At 50.2% G+C, this 20,573-nt stretch overlaps 1 protein-coding gene across 1 annotated transcript; it reads right to left on the reverse strand.

Annotated features, from left to right (window-relative positions):
• Positions 1–2,874: 2,874 nt before the first annotated feature.
• On the reverse strand, positions 2,875–19,180 carry PEF1 (penta-EF-hand domain containing 1). Its single transcript, XM_016217376.2, has 5 exons — positions 19,141–19,180; positions 10,442–10,718; positions 6,151–6,306; positions 5,495–5,638; positions 2,875–3,853 (listed from the first exon to the last, which is right to left on the reverse strand). Exons 1-5 carry the CDS (start codon positions 19,162–19,164, stop codon positions 3,624–3,626), a joined length of 831 nt encoding a protein of 276 aa, XP_016072862.2. The 5' UTR covers positions 19,165–19,180; the 3' UTR covers positions 2,875–3,623.
• Positions 19,181–20,573: the final 1,393 nt, after the last annotated feature.

Raw genomic sequence — 20,573 nt, forward strand, 5'->3', positions numbered from 1 at the left:
CTCCAGGGGGTGCAACCTGTTCCCTGCTCCTCTGGCTCCTGGGGGACCAGCCCTGACTCCTTGTGGAAAGACTGCTGGATGCCGTGAGAGGCCAGGGCTCCAGTCCTGGTTTTCTACCTGTTTGACTCTGGGCAACTAACATCCCTTCTCTGAGTTGTGTCCCCTAAACAGGATTGATGTGAGGATTAAGCATGCTTGAGAAAGTGGAAAGCCCTTTGTAAATTGTAAAGTGTTGTGGACAAGATTATCACTGTATCCCTCTCACTTGGCTATACCTCACAGTACCATCTAGCCCCATCATCCGTCCACAGCTTGGCTGCCTTTCCAAAGACCCCTCTCCTACCCGATTACAGGCCTTCCCTAGTCTGCTGGAAGGGCCCCAGCACCTCCATCTAGCCCAGTGACTCCCTAAAGCCCAGGCTGCACTCGGCCAGCGCGCTCTGCTGCTTGCATGAACTAATCGGGGCCCAGCCCTTCCCCTGTGGGAACACAGCCCCCCACCCTTACCAGGTGCCGAGTGCACACACCACAGACTATCCTTTCGGCTTTGTGGTGTGATAAACATTCTCCATGTGACCATTTGGCGTGGAGGCCAGCAGCCCAAAGCAATTGTAATTAAAAGTCTGGCACTGAATGTTCCCTTTCCTTATCATTGCACAAAATCTGTGCTGCTTAGGTTAAAAGCGAGGAAGGTGGGGAAGTGGGGAGCTGGAGGGTGGGGGAGATGACAAGGCGGCACTGGAATGCTATTATCTGCCGACTACTCCCACCTCCCATCCCCCAACACACCAGATCCCAGATGAGCTCCTTGCCAGGCCTCAGAGCATCCTCAGGCAGTGCCGAATCTCTGATGCCCAGGGCCTCAATCCTCGACACATCTGTCTGCTCATGGGCCCAGTGGACTATGGAACGTAAGGGGGGTAGGGTGGGCAGACAGCAGAGTTAACAGGCTTACTATTATCTTCACCTTTTTGGATATCAGAGTTTGGATTTACTCACTATGAACTCACAGGATAAAAAGAGAAATCCACAGACTTGGCTAGAGTGCTCTGCCTGCCACCGAGATGATTAGAGGGTTGCCAGAGGCCCTGATCCTTGCTGCCAGAGCAGGAGGTGGAGCACAGTCTGAAGCACCGCTCTGCTGAGGAGTGGGAGACATCTGACAGAGGCCAGCCTGGCTGGCAGGCCGGCCAGGCACACCCCCGGATCAGCTTAACCTGATTAACGAAGCTGCAGGCCCCCTCTGACCTTACACATCAGGAAGTGGGGCCCAGCCCAGGAATGTTTAAGCACCCCTCCTCTTAGGCACCACCAGGGCAGGTGGAAGGCGCAGTCTGTCACCCTAATCTCTAGATGACTCACCAGCCCTGCTATCGTGGACACGTCCACAGACGTGCAGTTGTGGCAGCTAGGCTGTGCGATCCTGCCCACTTTGCTTTCCTGTTGGGCTTAGGATCCAGAGTTTGTCAAGTTTGTAGCCAGGCTTGGAGGTGCAATGTGCAGAATGAGGTGTAAGGGCTGGCCCCAAGCTCAGAACCAACTATGCCCAGAAGGACCAACTAGGTCCTGGGCTCCTCAGCCCTAGCTGAGCGCAATGCTGACTACGGTTGGCATTTTTCTAAAGACAGGTTTCAGTAGATACTTGGCTCAGTGGGAACAAAGAAACAATAGAAGCTTCCCCCTACTCTCTGCTGGTTGAACTCAGGGCCACAGTGAGCCTGAGGTCACTTGGGGAACTCAGATGACAGGAGAAAATTCAGGGGAGGTAAGCAGGATGACAAGGGGAGATATGCTCAGTGAAGAGTTGCTAAAGAGTCCAGGACTTTGGGAAAATGTGGCAGATTCCAGGTATCTAGAGGGTTGGCATGCACTGAGTTGACACACAGTGGGGCCATGGAGGGGACTCTAGTTCTGGATGGCAGCTGGCCTCTGGGAATTGACTCCATCTAATTCTATGACTCTAGTCTACAGAGAATGGGACTGAACTGCTGAGTCCAATGTACCGGCTGGGCCTCACTGAGCTGCCAAACAGCCAGTCTCCTTTCCCAACCATCCATTGCAGGGAGGGGAGCCCTGCTTAGGGCCTAGAGTTTTTTGGTGTTTTTTAAAAATATATCTTTATTGATTTCAGAGAGAGGAAGGGAGAGAAAGAGAGAGAAACATCAATGATAAGAGTCATTGATCAGCCGCCTCCTGCATGCCCCCTACTGGGGATGGAGCCCACAACCCAGGCATATGCTCTGACAGGGAATGGAACTGGGATCTCCTGGATCCTAGGTCGATGCTCAACTGCTGAGCCACATCTGGCCGGGTGGGCCTGGAGTTATCATCTTCACTTCCTAAAGCAAAAGGATTCTCACAGCATTACCCATGATAAGGTTCCCCAGGCAAACCAGAATGTCTGGTGTGTGGCCTTGGATTAAAATTTTGTCAGCTCACTGTAGACATTCAGTGTGGACTGGTTATCATGCTGAAGATCCAGCAGACAAGTACAGATGTCTGTGCTTAATAAAACTGGGGAGAAAGTTATGACTTAATAAATGCAGTTTGTCTGAAAGATAAAACTACAGCTTGAGATAATAAAAGGCCAGGCTATAAGAAGTTTGGAGTGGCTGCTTCCAGCCTAGAGTGCCAGCCCTAAAACTGTTTAAAACCACAGTCTGCTTCTTGAGCTGACCCCAGGCCCCTACCCTTCAACTTCACCCTGGTAAATGACAGCAGCCTCATGTAGACTATGTCCCCTCAGCTGCTTCTTTCTGCACGGTGTAGTATGCAGTATGCACTTACATCTTTGTTGGATGAAAGGATAAATGAGTGACTGAATGGATGAGCATGTAAACCTGTAGCCGGGAAGGCATGGTGGAAAATATGGAACAGAGTTTTATCCTTTTATTGAAATTTACGGCTTCACTGAACTTTTGGCCCCAAATGAAAATAACAACAAAAAAGGACATTGGCAGTGGAGGTGGCAATTGTCCCCTGGGGACTGAAGCCAAGCAGAGAGTGGTGGGCAAATGAGGGGTCCAAGCTGCAGAGTGCAGTAGCCTGGCCCGAGATGCCCAGAGAGCAGACTGTCCAAGCTCCTTGAGCAGGGACAGCCCCCAGGCAGCTAGAAGTTAACACGCAGGAACTCTGGGCATGGGGGCGGTGGAATCCAAGCCACTGGTCCCTTGGGCATAGCTCTTTCATGCTTAGTCAGATTCCACTTTGGAGAAACTGGCTTCATCTGACAGGTCAGCATGGGTGAAGGGACACAGGTGCTCATAGTAAGAGGCCTATGAACACTTACCACTGGCATTGGGGCAGAGGAGGGAAAGCTAGAGGCTGGAGCCCAGCCGACTGGACACAAACTCCATTACAATGACGCATCTCCTGCTCCTGCTGCAAGGCTGTGCCACTTAAATGCTCAGGGCTGTAAGGATATTTAAATTCCAGTCCTCTCCTGTGTGGCCTTGACCCAGGACCCCACTATTTGGTGGCTATGACACAGGACTCCTAGCCCTCTTGGGGAACAGGGCTGCATCAGGATGGACAGGAAAAGAAGAGCGGCCCACACACTTCTCCCACTCCAAAGAGCAAGGAAAGGTCGCCTGGTACACACCACTCTCTACAGAAGGGCTGGGTCAGAGCATCCGAGAGGCTGTCATGGTGACGAAGTCCTCGAAGCTGAGCCGAACGCTGCCCTGCATTGCCGTGTCCTTCTCCCGGAAGGCCTCGGTCAGCGCCTGCAGCTGGGTGCACACCTGGATGAAGCGGTCTAGCTGCATGCCGGGACTGGCGGAGCGCGGGCAGTAGCGCGACACCAGGAGCTGGGTGAACTGGGGGCTCAGGTTGTAGCCCATTTGGGACAGAGCTGGAGAAGAGGGGCACACAGAGCAGACACAAAAACCCACTGTGAGCACGGCCATTGACCAGTTCCAGAGCACAGCACTTCGAGATCAGCAATGAAGCAGAAAGAGGACAGAAGGCCCGAGGGTCTGTTGAAGATGGCAGCAGCACAACAGGGGCTCTGTCTGAACGCTCCCCTTAGCTGGAAGGCCTCATCCCTCTTTCTCCAAACCTCCATTGCTATCTGTTCAGCAGGGCCTCCTGGGGCCCCAGAATGACACCAGGCTACCCATGCTCATCTCTGACTCGTCTGCATTACAGAAGGAAGCCTGGGCTCCATAGGACCACCCTGACCAGTGCAGACATCAGTGGCAGCATAGCACAGGGGTCCCAAGGGCCTGCTCTGGAGTCAAAACAGCCCCTCAGCCAGTTACTTAACCCTGCTAATCCTCTGACTTCCTGTCTCTAAATGGGAACAACACCTACCTGGTCAGTTTCAGCAGGATGAAAGCGGACTGTGTAAAGCACCTGGCACAGTGCCTGACACATAACAGACACTCAGTAAGTGTTCTTACAAAGAGTAAAATCACTGTCATCTCCCCAGGCGAGACTGCCGGGCAGTTCCAAGGTCACGACCTATGTGCTGCTGCCCATTGCCCTGGCCTGGGAGGCTTCCTTCCTACCTCTCCGCATTATCTACAGGCCCAGGCTAGTCTCACCTCCCCTTTTGCTATTTGGCTTGAGGGCGTTACCTATACCAGGCCTCAGTTTTCTTATCCATAAAAAAAAAAAAAAAATCATAAGGGGACCCTTCAACTAAGAGTGGGGGGTGTGGGGGGGTAATAAACAGTACCTATCACACAAGGAGAATGAATGATGTACATGTTAAAAGTACTTATTACAGTGTCTGGCACATAGCCAGCATTCATTCACTAAATACTGGTTTTGTTATGATAGTATCACCCTTACCAGTATCTGTGACAGGACTCTGCAAAAGAGTAGGTGATCAGTACAGGTCATCTCCCTTCCCTTCTACCAGGGCAGAGATATGAGCTCACCTCCACCCACAGAGCTCCTTAGGACTGAAATTCATGGCCAGGACAGGGGCTGGCTTCCCTGGGGAACCCTTTCTCCCTCCCATATGGCAAAGCTCCCTGTCAGGTTCTCATCACCCCACTAACCACCCGTCCTCTAGTGTCAGAATTGGGACCGGATATGGAGCTGTGGCCTCAGGTCATCCTACCCAATTGCAGCATTTAGAGTCATCTGGGTCCCAGAGTTGTGAAGGAAGTACCTTCTAGCAGAGCCAGCAACAGAAGCCATCTTTCTGAGCGCCTATACAGGGCTCTTTACATTCTGCATACTAGCAACTAGAGTGGAAAGAGCCACATGTACTGGTCTCACAGTAACTGGGCTACTACATTTCCATCCCCAAGGCTCCCGGCAGGCTGGGCCTGTCTCACCTAGCACTGCCAGGTGTTCCCTTGCCCTGGATCTTGGCTCAAAGCCCCAGCCAGGTCACAGAAGGGGAGGAGAGTAGGCCTGTGCTGAGGGTGGCATTTGCAGTGCAGTGGACATTCGGTAGTCAGAAACTAGAGAAAAGCCCCTGCTTTGTCTTAAGGAGTAAAGAGAACACTGTGGACCGAATTCCTGCTCCGGACCTCACCTTGCTGCAGCTCTGAGTAGCTAATGGAGCCCGAATGGTCTCGGTCATACTGCTGGAAGAGGTTCTTCCACTGCTGGATGAATTTCCACAGGGCTGAGAAACCATAGACATCGATGCGGCCTGACTTGGTCTTGTCAAACATGTCTTGAGGAGAAGGGAAAGGAGGGAAGGAAGGCTTCAGGATTGAGGGCCAAAGGTCCTCAGGTAGCCCTTCTCTCTGGAGGCAGCACTTCTCCCCAGGCTGGATGGAGTAGGAGACTCCCCTGAACCACAGGCCCGAAGCCCAGATGCCTGTACCCAAGACATACCCTCATCAAATGCCACAGCAGCCACCACCCTGGCTACCCCTTCCAGAACTGCATTTTCTCTGCAGCCTTGGCAGGTGACCCCTTCCTGGCATCTCCTACTAGAGCATGGAGTCCCATTCTGCAGAATGGGAAATGGAATTAGCCTGTGGGTCAGCAGGGCCCAGAACTTGAGAAAAGCTCTAAGGGGAAGAGCTCTCAGTCTAGGAGATCTCACTATGAACCCAGTTTCCTGTCTGAAATACCCCCAGGCTGAAAAATTTTCCCTCAGAATGGTCATCCACCCACCTATTGTCAGGTGTCAGGTGGCTCTGCCTGAGCCTGAGCCCACGGGGGAAGGGCTTTACTCACTTATCATCATGACGCACGTTTCATCATTGAACGAGGACCAGTTGGAGTTGACCAGGGCCTGCTTCAGCTCCTTGATGGAGATGTAGCCACTGTGATCGGTGTCCACTGACTGAAACCAGGAGTAAGCCTCAGGATCCACATTGGGAGGGGCACCACCTGCGGGAAGGGGTGCAAACGAGGGGAGTCAAATGAAGGTCTCAAGGCCAATCTGAAGAAATGCTGGGAAGAGCATCTAAGTGCCTCCCTGACTAGGGGTTCTCTCTATCCGTGAAGTCTCACGGATCCACCAACCTTGTCTTCCATCAAGCCAATACCCTCACTCTGATGGAGAGGACCTTCAGTGTACACTCATGAATATTCGGCTGATTTCTACTCTGTGAATCCATCAGGCTTTCCCTATAGTGCTCCAGTCACTTCTCTATTTGGTTTTAATTTTCTAAGGAACAAGGACTTGTACAGCCGATTAAGAATTTCTGAAAGGTGGAATTATCTCTTCCCCAGACTGGAGACCCAAAAATGTTTGCCAAGCACCTAACATGCAGAGCCCAGAGACAAGTATTTGAGAGTCCCAGCAGCAGGGAGCTCCTGGGTGGGAACCAGGTCTGATTGTCCTGGCACAATGGAGAGTTGACAGTCTATCAGGAGCTGTCAGAAAGTGGGTGGCCACAAAGCCTCACCTCTCTTCCTTCCCTATCACCTCAGATGTGTGACGTGTGCTCCCATCTCCAAAACTCCCTGGAGACATCTCCTCATCCCACACATCCAGAGAGCTGCCCAATTCTGCCAGTTCCGCACACGGGGATCTCCCCTCTGTTCCTCCTGCACCTGCCCAGGTGCAGGTGCCTTTCACCTGCATTGCTGTAACCAACCGAAAAGCCGAACCACACCACCCTTACAGCTCCTCTCCGCCACCCTTCACCCGCTACCAAGCAATCTTTGTAAAATTCAGCCCTGTTCTCACCAATTTCCCCCACCTCAACTCAAAACTCTTCAAAGGCTCCCACTGCCTACAATATAAAGTCCAGCATCCTTAAAATGGCTTTCCAGGGGCCCCCACAATGGGGACGACTCCTGCCTACCTCTCCCACTGTCCCCACTGCCCCGCTCCCACCTCTGGCCCAGCCCAGATGGAGCATTGCGCTTGCTCTTACCCACGCCCGCACCTTCCCACCACAGGGCCTTTACTCACCCTGTTCTCTCTGCCTCGTACCCCTCCTCCCTCATCTCTTTGTATCCATTTCCTTGCACCCTCAAGACCTAAACAAAATGCTACTCCCTCCATAAAGCCTTCTCATTCTTCAGTCCCCGGAAAGGCCGTTGTCCCCTCTCCTTTCTACTCCTTCTCTTTTATGGCCCTGCTCACTCCACTGTGTACATGTTTTTAAACTACCTTCCTGGTTGGACTTGGAGCAACCTGTGGGGAGGGACCTAACTCATCTCTGAATCCCCAGGGGCTAGCTCAGAGCCAGGCACAGACAGGGAAGGTGCTAGAGTTGACCTTAGTTCAAGTCTCAGCCCCTCCCCCTGTTTTATAGCCCTGGTTAAGTTATTTAAATTCTCTGCGTATCAGTGTTCTTATCTATAAAATGAGGACACAATAGCACCGACATCATAAATTGAGAGGATATAATTATATGAAAACCCTAAGTCAGCGCCTGCCACCATCTAAGCACTATGTAACTGCTCATTATTAGTGTTGCTGTGTTCAAATAGCAGGAGATGCAGGAAAGGATCATTCACTTGGAAAGACATTCAGCGTGAGCTGGAGTGTAGGGAAAGGCTGACAGATGAAAGTGAACAGAAGACTGTCTTAGGAAAAAGCCGGAGTCACACAGTATTGCTAAACCTTTCGATTTAACTGGCCACAGAAACAGCTCCTTTGCACAGGGAGTATCCGAGACAGCCACAGGCCGCTGAGGAGCACAAAAACCACCACCCAGTCCCAAAGGCGAGCCCAGGAGGTTTGCCTGACTGAGGACTAGCTGGCCTCCTTGAATGGGAAACCAGGCAGCCCCACCACCCTTCCTAAAACGGCAGCTTTGCCATGGGGGAGTGAGGGCCACCCCCCAGATGGACAATCTCTGTAACATGTGGTCCCTGCAGTTTGCATAGAGGAGCTCAGACTCTGGAAGCAAAGAGCTCTGATCCTTACTAGTCTGTGTGACTTTAGACTAATTGTTTCATTTTCTGAGACCGACTTCCCAGGGTGGTTGTGATGATTAAATGAAGTAACAGCAAAAGAAAATTTTAGCAAAGGGCCTGGAACGTGTGCAGTCCCATTTCCACAGAAAAAAGGGATACTTAAACTGGGTCTGAAAGGGTGACAAAGAGCTGCGATGGAGAGAAGAAAAAGCCCATGGCAGAGGCACGGGGTGTGTTCAGAGTACTCGGAGGGGTCCTGGGTTGACGGAAGAGAGGAGCAGTTCAGGTGAGGAGGCTGGAAAGGCCCTTTGGGTCTGGGGTGCCATTAGGATATTTCCTGTGGGCAAGGGGACACCCTTATTGGTCAGACATGTCTTACAGAGCAGTGCTGCTCAAACCTAGATCCTGGAGTCACTGGGGCTGAGATGGGGCTTCAGGTGACCAATGCAGGTGATACATGGATGGTGCTTTAAAACACTGCTCCAGGAGGCCACTAGCTGCACAGGAGAGGAGGCAAGGTGGCCAGGTGAGAAGTTGCACAGAGTGAGCAGCTAAGAGCCTGAGGCACATCTTTCCTTTCCTCTGCAGCCCCAGAGATTATCTCTGGCCTCACAGCCAGGGGCTCCTTTCCCTGCACTGACCTCATGTAGGCTCAGAGATAAGATTTTGAAAGGCTGAGGAAATCCACCACGAAGCTGCTGAGCTGAAAGCAAATGGCCAGAAGCTCTGGGCTCTGAGAAGATAAATGCCACGGCTCACAGTGTTTAGAACCCCCACGGTCTGACATCTCCCCCAGAGCCTCCTGCCTGTGTATGTATGCTAAGATGCTGCAGCTTCCCAGCAGTGCCATTCCCAAGGGCCCTTCAGGTGCACCAGACTGGTTCCAGGCTGCCTTGCTGCTGGCTTGGTCCTCTGGGAACAACATACTGTGAAGAGGCTGACTGAGTTTGGGAGGAAGCAGGGGACTGGGCACTCACCTTCCCTGACCCCGTCTGAGACCACTCAGAAATCTTCACTGAGCCCAAAGCTCTCACCTAAGATTCTCTGCCTCCCCTGCATAGCCAAGCCTCCTCCCCACACCCATCTTGACCAGTACCGCTCCTTTAGTATCTCTGCTCTTTCTCCCTCCCCTAGCTCATCGCACCATTCTACCTGCCTCGGCATCCTTCAGTGGTAAGGCCCTTCCTTGCCACATCTGCTATCATATTAAATGCTGAACACCTCTTTGCTAAGAATGCCCCAGTACAAGTCTTCTCACAGAATATTGTTTATTAAGGCCTTTCCATGTTCCCATGTTTACCTGCATATTCAGATTTTATCCTTATTAACAATCTTGTGAGAGACATTCACCCATTTTACAGATGTCAACACTGAGGCTTAAAGAGGTGAAGTAACTGGGTGAGGTCAGTAGGTGGTCTGATCTCAAAAGCCCAAGCTTTCAACAAGTACACTATCTTGCCTTTCTACATATAGTAGTCAGTCTCCCTTACACAGAAATGGGGCTTCTCCTCACGATAGATAGTATTACTGTCTCCAGTTATTTGCTCATCTATGCCCTGCCCCCACCACCTCCCCTGTAAGAACACTGCATATCCTCTCCACTGCCCGGGGGCTTCTAGAGCCCCTTCATGAGAGGAGTATCCATTCTCATCCTATTGGGATTAGGCTGGACCAGAGGATGTGGTTTGGCCAAGAGAATGTGAGTGGAAGAGACATTAAGTACTTGAAAGCAGAAACTTTAAGAGGCATCAAGCGTTCCTGCTAGCTGTCCTGCTCTTTTCTGTCTGCTACAAGAACAACGTATCTCAAGTAGCGGCTGTTCCTTCAGCCTGGATCCTGGAAAGAAAAGACATGTGGAGCAGAACCTCAGCAGCCAAACCCACAGCTGCAGACACATAAGCAAGAGTACATAGCGTGAGCAAGCAACAGAAATAAATGTTTGCTGTTGTAAGCCAAAGAGACTTTGAAGTTACTGTTACCACAGCGAAGCTAACAGACTTCCGCTGATGCAAGCTGAAGCAAGAAGCAAATGCTAAGGTGTCAGAGACCAGGCTGCTTGCACAATCACAAGAAGGGTAAGGATGGGCCCTGGATAACTCAGAACAATAACTCAGGTCAGAGGCACCTGGAGCCCCAAATCCCTACTTACCTGGAGGAGGTCCCTGTCCATAAGGCCCGGGATGCTGGGCACCATAGGAATTGGGAGGTGGCTGACCATAGGGGCCCCCTGGGGCCGCACCACCATATGGTCCTCCTGGAGCCCCAGAGGGGAGTCCCCCAGGGCTGGGGTGTCCATAAGGCCCTCCAGGGGCAGGACCTCCTCCATAACCGCCACCAGGGGGTACCCCGCTGCCATACTGCCCTCCACCAGGATAGTAGCTACCCGGAGGGGCTCCGGGTGCTTGTCCTCCAGCTCCTGGGCAGCCCTGCAAGAAAAGCAAGACATGAGTCAGAGTGGTAGGACCAGAAACTAGTCATAGTATGGCACGTGACAGTTAGAAACCACTGCCACTGTCATGCTTTCCACTGATCCTATAGGCAAGGCTGGAATTATGACCCCATTACTCAGATGGGGACCCTGAGGCTTCTACAGATACAACCTACCCGAAGTCACACCTACTCAATGACCTACAATCAAGGCTGGAATCCTACCCTCCTGGCTCTCCTTCCCTGCACACCACAAGGGCTGGAATCATGTCTTGTTTGTCACTTTACCTCCAGCCCCCAGTGCAGAATGGATGCTCAGTAAATTTTTATTATATAAATGAGTAGGCAAATGAATCAAATAGAATTCCAAATCCTCACCCTGTGGTACCCCCATCTCTATCTGCAGAATTCACAGTACAGCAGTGACCCTCTTCAGTCATAAATAATGTATCCTTCGCAAGGAGTCATCCTTAGCATGCCTTCCTTACCCTACTCTAGCTCATGATGCAAAAACATTTTCCCATCCTCACTCACGGATGGGTGAGACAGGCAGGCAAGGCCTATTCCTAAGGCAACATAGTACAATGGTTGAAAGTCAAAAAAGATCAGTTTGAGTTCAGGTTCTGCCACTTACTAACTGGTCTAACTACCTACCCTCTCTAAGCCTCAATATCCTACGCTCTAAAATGGGAATAATAATAGTTCCTGTCCACCTCCCAGGTTGGTATGTGAATGAAATGAGACTAGTCACATGGAGCACTTTGACACAGATCTTAGCACAGAGTAAACACTCAATACACATTAACTATTAATAATAGCACCTTTCTATGGAGCAGGAAACTGAAGTCCAGAAAAATCACACACACACACACACACACGGTACGGAGGGGCTGGGGTCAGAATCCACGTCTCCTGGCTAAGCCCAGGCCGTTCGTACATTAGAGCATAGAGGGGAGCATTCCCTCTCTTGACCATGTCCCCAAGCCTCCAGCCAGGGATCCCTGAGACTCAGTGTTCAGCTCCAACTCCCTAAATGGCCAGCAAAAAGCCTAGCAGAGCACAGCCCCAACACATCTGCAGACAGGCTGAGCTCAAGGGCACAGAGAGCAGCTGGGCCCAGCTCTGAGGACTGTGAGGATGGTAACTCCTAGGCATGTTCTAGGTCAACCTGCAAGGCACACCAATGGCCTAGCCACTGAGAGCCTGGACTTGCTCTTTTAATTGTTTGGCGGTTTCTGGGATAGTTATCCTCAAGGCTAAGGACAAATTCACGCTTTATCTAACGAGGCTCCGCTTGCGCAAGGAAGGGAGGCTTCTTGAGGGAGGACAGGAATCAGGCCCTTCCACCTTCCTCACTCAGCATCGTGGGAGGCTTCCTCCCTGGAAGCCTCCACAGCTAGTAGCGAGAGTCCTTCACAGACAACAAAGTCACAGGGAAATCTCAATTGGAAATTCTGCTCTCACCATGAGTTCATGACCATGGGCCAGTGCCTTAATTGCTCTGAGCCTGTTTCCTCACAAGTAAAATGTGACAATCCCTTCCTCAATGAATTGTTCTGCAGATTATAAGAAATAAATTGCAACATTCTGTTGGTTTAATTTTGAGCTGAAGAATCTTCTGATAAAATAAAATTTTAAAAACTGATAAAAAAGTTGCTTTAGCTGAAGCAAGGTGGGGGTTCCAGAGCCCCATGAGGACCCCCCTCCCTTGCTAGATTGTAAGGGAGCCCTGCAGAACCCACACTGACTCAAAACAGTCTGAAAACCATTAACATAAGAAAACAAAGTTCTTACAAGACTTTCTGGCATAAAGGAAACGGTCAATAAATCATAGCAGCACTGTTATTATTACATTATTATCATCATCATCAGAAAAGCCCTGGGCCAGGTAAATACGGGCAGGGGGACATAAAGGAGAGTGAAAAGTTCTGAAGGAGCTCACAGTTAATAGGAGAGGTACGGAAACACTCTCTGTAACACCTCACAAAACAGCATAGGGAAACAGGTGTCTAAAATGGATGCATAAGTCATGTGCCATGGATCACAAAGGAGACAGGGTGAAATCATAGAGGGTTTCCCTAAGAAAGAAGCGCTGAGCTGAAACTTAAAGAATGAAAAAGGTTCCCAAGGGAGTTGGAGAGGCATGATGGGAGAGGTGCCCAGGAGGCCGGTCACCCAACTTAACCCCTTCAGCTTACAGATGGGGAAATTAAGGCCAAGAGAGGAGAAGGGAACTGTTCAAGTCACACTATGAGTTGGAGACAGAGGCGGAACTAGATCACTCCCCACCCACACCAAAGTCCGAAGACACACTGCCCCTTGCTACATACAGCATTCTTTCCTTAAGCAATAGGGAACAGGATTCCAGTGTAGGATAGAAAAGGGGTGGGGATTCTGCAGAGTCTGGGCACACCCAAAGAACAGGCTGGACACCAAGCCAGAAGTAACTGCTCCACAATAAGCCCTATGAACAAAGCCATAAATTGCATCTGGCCTAGGGCACCCTGGGAAATGCCCCAGACCAACAAAGCCGGTGCTGCAGACAGGTCTTCTGACCTTCCCTACCACATTCTAGCCACCTGCCCTTTCCTTTCCGTTCTGCATCAAAGCCCTCATGTGTACAGTTCACCAAGCACTTTCACATACATACAAATTCTACTGGCAGAATCCTGTCAACAATCCTCTGACACAAAAAAGGAAGAAAACAGTAGGCCCATTTTCAGATGAAGAAACTGAGGTATACAACTGTTAAAAGACTTCATTCAGAAAGCAACAATATAATGCTAGGCTCTGTGCTAGGCCTGGGGGCACAAAACTAAATAGGGTCTGTCCCTGAGGAAGCCAAAGATAGTTACGATAGTCTGATCAGTTCCACCAGAAAAATCTACTTAACTGCTATCAAGGAGGCATAGGCAGAGGAATTCGTTCTGTCTGTTGAATGATAAATCAGCAATAATATGAACAAATGCATGAAGTGGGTGAAGGAAGACTTCCTGGAGGAGGCAGGAGTAATACTGAAGCTGGCAGTGAAGGCTGCATAGGCCTTCTCCAAAAGGAAGGCAGAGACGGACATTCCAGACAGAAGGGAGAAGAGAGACAAAGGCAAGGCACAGACCTATGAGCAAGCATGGAGTGGCCAAGGAAGAGGCTAAAAAGCAGGGGTCAGGGGCAAGAACTCAGAAAGGCAGGCTCTTTACACACTCCTTGTCTAAGCACCTCTCCTGCTGCACTCCGGTTAGCTGGTGAGTTACTGGCAGCTTAGAGTAGGTTGTGTCTATGGTCTCCTCCACACAACAGTGAGGTCCCCCAGGGCAGACAGTGGGCCTCATTCACCACGGTACCCCACGGTCCAGCACAGTGCCTGGCACCTGCAAGCCTTCATAAATATCTGAACAAATGAATACCACTCTAAAGAGTTTGAGCTTTATGCTGGAGGAAACAGAGCACCACAGAAGGGTTTCCAGTAGGGGAGGACCATGAGCAGAGCCTTGTTGAGAGAATTAACCAGCAGCGCTGTGGAGGATGAACTAGCGGGGGAGGCAGCAGGCTGAGCGCCGGCTGCCGGCCGGCAGGGCTTGAACCAGACAGCAGACGTGGAGATGCAGAGAACAGGATGAGTGCTGAGGCTGTTTCAGAGATAGACTAGACATGACTTGGCAACTAATTAGGTTAGGGAAGAGCCGGAGGGAGGAGGGAGGAAAGAGAAATGCTTGGAATGACGCAGATTTCTAGATGCACAAGAATATGAAGGAAGTGGAGCCACCGTCTGAAGCAAAAACCAGGCTGGGAAAGACGGTTTCCAGGGTCACTGAGTTGTTAGTAAAGGTCTGAATCAGAAATGAAAACCAGAGTCCCTGACTCCAGGTTCTTTCACACTATTCCATGCTGCCAACCTTTCTGAGAGTTTTTCTAAGAGCATTCCATGCGGATAAACAAAAGATAGTGAAAAGGGGGGAAAAAAAGACAGGAAGAGTTCAGTAACCATGGTTTCCAAAGCATCACAGAAATGTTGGGGTGGGGGAAGGGCAATTAACATTTTGAGGCTCTGCTAAATGCTTCCAGTTCAATTGGCTCTCAGTGATCCTCAGTTCTGTAAGGCATGTGCTATCATCTCCATTTTACAGATGAGAAAATTAAGGTGCAGAGAGTCTAACACTGCCTGTGACGATGCAGCTAAAACATGTGAGTTGGGATTCAAATCAGGGTCTGCGTGACTCCACTCCACTACCCGCTTCTGTGTGTTCACTCAATAAATGAGTGGGTGCCGGTGCCAGGCATTGTCCTAAATGTATGTCAAATATGATGGATTTCTACAGAAGGGGGGGGGGAGGGTTAGATAAGTGCTTTCAGAGGCTTCAAGCCCAGAAATCAGGGAGATTCAGAAGAATGTTATTATTTTTGCACCCCAGCTTCTAGACCCAATTTAAGAGCCACAGTATTGTAAGAAATCCCAAAGACCCTACAGTCCAACCGCTCAGTCAATGTTGGAATCTGTTTTCCTGCAAGTGGTGGGGCACTCACCCCACCCCAAACAATCTGCGCAGAAAGTCCTATAGTTTCTTTTGGCTCTGAGAGCTCATTCTTCTACCTTCTAGGCCCTTGTGAAGCTCAGAGGGGTCAAAGGCTGGTCCACACTGAGTCCCAGTGGGGAAGAGAGTGGGCTGCACTGCCAAGGCAAGCCTGTGCTCTGGAGCTACCCTTCAAAAGAGCCTGCTGGAGGAGGAGAGAGCCTATTCTAAGGGGTTAAACAATCACAAGTCAAAGGAGCGGCTCGGACATTCACTAGTAGAGCCTCCTAAAATATTTAAAGTCCAGAAATCTGCAGCCAATAAACAGTGAGCCAAGAACTGTCCCAAGACACTGACCACATCTGTGCTGACACTCCGAATGTGCCATCTTTCTCTCCAGCTTCATTTCACCTAAGCCGCAGGCCCATGTATCCAACAACCTCCTGGGCCTTCTCTCCAAATCTATTCCTCTCTCTGTGTTCCCATCTCAGTGAATGGGAAAACCTAGTGCCCTCCCGGGCATCTCTTTCCTCCCTTCCCACACTAAGTTTTCTCAATTCTACCTCCCAAATGCTTCTCAACCCATTTTCACCAGGTCACTGTTCTCTCTAACCTAGATTAGTTCAATAGCTGTGAAACTAGTCTCCCTGCCTCCAGTCTCTCCTGCTTCAACCCACTCTCACAGTGCCCCATGATGATACTCCAAAGTATAAATGGAGAAATGTCTTCAGCAGTTCCCTCGCTACTCTTAGGACAAAGTCCACACTCTTCAAAAAGGAATCTGATCCTTGCTTACCTTGCTCGTTTCATGTCTTACCCCTTTCCCCCTCTTCACAGCATGCGGACTGATGTCCTCAAATTCCTCCAGAATACTGGGCTCTCTCACTTGCCTCCTGGCCTTTGAGCACACTGTTCCCTCTGCTGGAATACCATACCTTTCTTTACCCAGCTAACTTCTCCTGGAGATTCAATTTGGGCTTTAATGCCATCTCCTTTAAAAAACCCTTCTCCCCCGGAGACTGAGTTAGGCATCCCTCCTGTGCTGTCCTAGTACCTTACACTTACTCCCATTTAATACTTATCACACTGTCATTACAATTTATATATTATATCACTCTTTCACATGGAGTATTTACTCTATGCCAAAACACCATATCAAGCACTTTACACTGACCATCTCCTTATAACCCATTTTAAAGAAGGGGATAACCGAGTCTCAGACTTTTCTGAGAAACTTCTCAGAAAAGGAAATGGCAGAGCAGGAATTTGAAGCTAAATGTCTCCAGCCTCAGACACCAAGCTCTTAAGCATTGAAACCCATCAGGCTGGCTCCTCCACAGGATCAAAGGGTACTTGAGTTTTACTACTCCAACACCCAGCCCATGCTTGAGGACCCTGGGGCTACAGGTAGTGGAAAATTAGTTTTCACCTCTAACAATAAGCTGGCATCTTCCAGGGCTATATGGTCTAGGTGGAGGGGAGGTGGCGTTATACCTTTGGATGCTTTGAAACAACCCATTTCCTTTCTTGGGACACCATGGACCAGGGGCTGAAGAGGCAGACAAGGGTATGAGAGGGAAGCAAAAGCATTTCTTCTTCTCTTCCAGTTTCTCTCTGTACTCCTCTTCAGTATTTCACTGAGCATAAGCCCGGGCAGCATGGCATGATAACCGCAATCGCCGCAGTAAGAGCTATGGCACCATGCACTGGCATCCACTCGGTATTAGCCATGTGCCAAGCCCCCCATAAGTTTTATCGTATTTCATCCTCACCTCAGTCCTATGACATATTAGGACTCTCTTTTTACAATAGGAAACTGAGACCCTGAGCCCTTAGACAATTTGTCCAAGGGCATATAACTATTAAGTAGAATTAGGATTCTAGCCTCGTCTGTCTAACCTGGAAGCTCAGGCTTTTAATTTCTATGTCACTTCTTCTAGGATGCATACAAATTACCTCCAAAAGCTTATTAAAATGTAAGGCACTTCCTAGGTACAGAACCAGTCTATGATGGAACCCCAAAGTGTGTTTTTTTTTTTTAATCCTCACCTGAGGATATTTTTTCCATTGCTTTTCAGAGAGAGTGGAAGAGCAGAGAGAGAGAGAGAGAGAGAGAGAGAAACATTGACGTGAGAGAGACACATCGATTGGTTGCCTCCCACTCCAGCATTGTAACAGAGGTATGAGCCCTTGGCCAGAATCAAACCCGGAACCCTTCAGTCCAAGGGCCAACCCTCTAACCACTGAGTCAAACAGGTTAGGGCCAAAGTGTGCTTTTTAAACAGGCTCCTAGGTGATTCTGATGCAGACCATCCACTGAGAAACAATGGACTATGGCAATGTTTACCCAAATCATGTTTCTCAGAAATACTAGTGTTACTAAAAAAAAAATTAAAAAATGACTACACATTAAAAAAAGGGGGGTGGGGTGGCGATCCCATGGTTAAGTAAGTTTAAGAAATACTGAGATGCCTTGTGGTGGTGAACTTGTTCAGCTCTATTTAACAGAGTATTCCGCAAACATTTAACCACAGAATCCTCTTCCATTAGCAATACCTATTAACATTTCACAAGACTCAGAGAATAGAATGGAGCTTGGGAAACACTGCTACGTTATACTTCCTCCTAATTCCGGCTCATGCTGGCCTCTCTCTTTCCTACCTCTGCTAAGTAGGCAATGAAAGGAGTTTAAGTTCTAGCCCTGGCCTCATCCTCTCGTTTGCTATGTATGACCTTGGACAAGCCCCTTAACCTCTTTGGGCTGGTTCCTCAGCTACAAATTGGGGATAGCACTCCCTGCTAGTATGTATACCAAGTCTTTATGATTGAGATAATGGAGGTCCAAATACCATGTACAAAAACTGTACAGGGCTGCACTCGCTCAGAGGGTTCTTGTCCCATCTTTTGGCATGTTAACTATACTCAACTGTAATATCCCATAGACCTTGTTTAACAATTTTTCCTGCATGGGCTTTATCTCCTAAATTAGTGTGATCAGGAGCCCTTCCCAGGCTCAGTTTCCTCCTTTTAAAATGAAGGAACTATTTTGAGTGCCCTCCCAGCACTGACCTAGGAGTCCAGTAAAAATCAAAATATGAAAAGGTAACACCTGCTATACACTCTTAGTAGTACCAAATGGCTTACAAGCACCGCGCCATTACTCTACAGATCTATCACGTAGACCCTATTTCTTGGCCCTATTTTACAGAGCAGGAAACTTCGGCTGGGAACTGTACTTAACCACTCAACCATTCTACCACCCAACAAAGGATTGTGACCACAGAATCACCTTGCTGTGGTGGTCTTGGCTGGATCAAGATGGGTGGCAAGTGGAGAAGCAGCATTTGCTGACAGCTCCGGGGCGTGCTGCCTAATGGCCTGGCGACTTCAGGTAAGTTCTGTCTTTCCTGGGCTTCATTTTCCCTATATGTGAAATGGAGGTGTTGGGCCGAGCAGTCAAACAAGCTCACTTGTGGAGCCCACTACAACCAAAGATTCTGCCGACTATTCAGATGCAGAGCGTCAGGGGTGTACTTTCATCGGACGCCCCAAGCGATACCGACAGCCCAGCGCTCTAAACGTTCTGTTGGCGCCCACGACCCTGCCCGTGCACCCTGCGGGAGCCTTGGGAAAGCGTGGGGCCCAGACCAGGCCCAGCCTGAGCCTGTGGGGCCCAAGGTCCCCAAATCCTTCACTGCACGACGCCAAAGGGGGCGCGACGCGACCTCCCGGACGTGCAGTCCTGCGTGACGTGAGACGGGCGCGACCGACCATCGCTTTTCCCGTGTCATCCGCGCGAGACCTCGCTGAAGCCAATCTCGGCGGGAGAAACCCGAGAGAAAGCAAAGCTGGGGTTCTGGGCCTGGACTTGGCGAGGCCCCTGCCTAGACCCGTCCGCCCCTCACATACTCACCTGCCCGTAGGGATAGCTGGCCATGTCGACTCTGACGTCACAAGTCGGCGATGGACCTCAAACCCGCCCCCGCCTGGGGCCTGGAGGGACATACCCACTTTTCACTGGGTGGCGCGCCTGTCAATCCTGAGCGCAGGGGTCGACGGAAGTGACGCTATAGGGCGGTGGTCCGGCCCCGAGAGGTGGGAGGGGCTAAGGTGGGAGGGGCTAAGGTGGGAGGGGCTAAGGTGGGAGGGCGGTTCCCGGAAATTTTGTTCGCTGGCTGTTGGAGCGTTACTCCTTCCTGTCCTGCGGTAAAGTAGGCTCCGGGATAGTCGGGCTCGGGTATTTAGCGAGAAGCTTAGGTTGGGTGTTGCGGCGGTGGCCATGTTTTAACCTGGCAAATAGGACACATGATAGTGGCTACTTGCTGTCGTCACTCCAAGTTTCCGCCAGAGATGTGCCCATGCGGTTACCGTGACAACAGGCAACTGGCGGAGGCTACCTGGAGAGATAAAGGCAATGGCTGAATTACTTTGCTCTAATGTCAAGGCACCACGTGCCAATTAGTAGCTTTGGAGTGGATCTGTGGTCTTTGTGGAGAGGAAAATACCGCAATGGGAGAGGAAATTCGATTCGTAGAGTCTCTTCTTTCATGAGTGGGGACACTGAGGTCCAAAGAGGTAGTGGACTAGGGGCAGAGTGTGGCCTAGAACTAGGGTCAGTGGGTCACTAGATGGTCTTGGCTCCAATTCAACACCAACAAGAATCCCCAATTTGGGATGCAGTGAAGAAGGAAAGTTTTAGTGCAAAACAGCTCAATTGCAATACAGCAAGGCTGTGAAAAATAGGGCTGCAGAATAGCTCTGGAGCCAGGCAGCCCTGGGGCCAGGCCCTTCTCTGGCTACACAGAGCTGTTCTGCCCCTGGCTCCGGTCAGTTGTGCACTACACTGCTCTGCTCTTCTCTCCTCCATTAGTCTAGTTGGTGCTCTAGTTCAGCCAGGGAAACAAGTCCTTCCCAAGATGAGAAAGTGAGCTCCTAGGGTGGGAGAGGAGCTGGCTTATATGGACAGAAGTCCCCGCCGCTGGTCCCTGATTGGTCCATCCTCATGCAAATGAGGGCTCCAAATTCTCACAGTTTGATTGGTCCAAAAGGCACTGTCCTGCCCAGCCCTGCGTGGTTCAGCGGTTGAGCGTTGACCTAGGACTCAGGCGATCGGGGTTCAATTCCCAGTCAGGGCACATGCCCCGGCTGGATCCCCAGTTGGGGGCATGCAGGAGGCAGCCGAGCAATGACTCATCATTGATGTTTCTATCTCTCTCCCTCTCCTTTCGTCTCTCTGAGATCAATAAAGATATATTAAAAATAAAGATACATATTTTTTTAAAAGGCACTCTCCTGATTGATCAGGATAGAGCCACTCTGATTGGCCAGAGCTGCACAGGTCTGGTT

This window comes from Miniopterus natalensis, chromosome 9, assembly GCF_054644295.1.
Source record: "Miniopterus natalensis isolate mMinNat1 chromosome 9, mMinNat1.hap1, whole genome shotgun sequence".
Lineage (NCBI taxonomy): Eukaryota > Metazoa > Chordata > Mammalia > Chiroptera > Miniopteridae > Miniopterus > Miniopterus natalensis.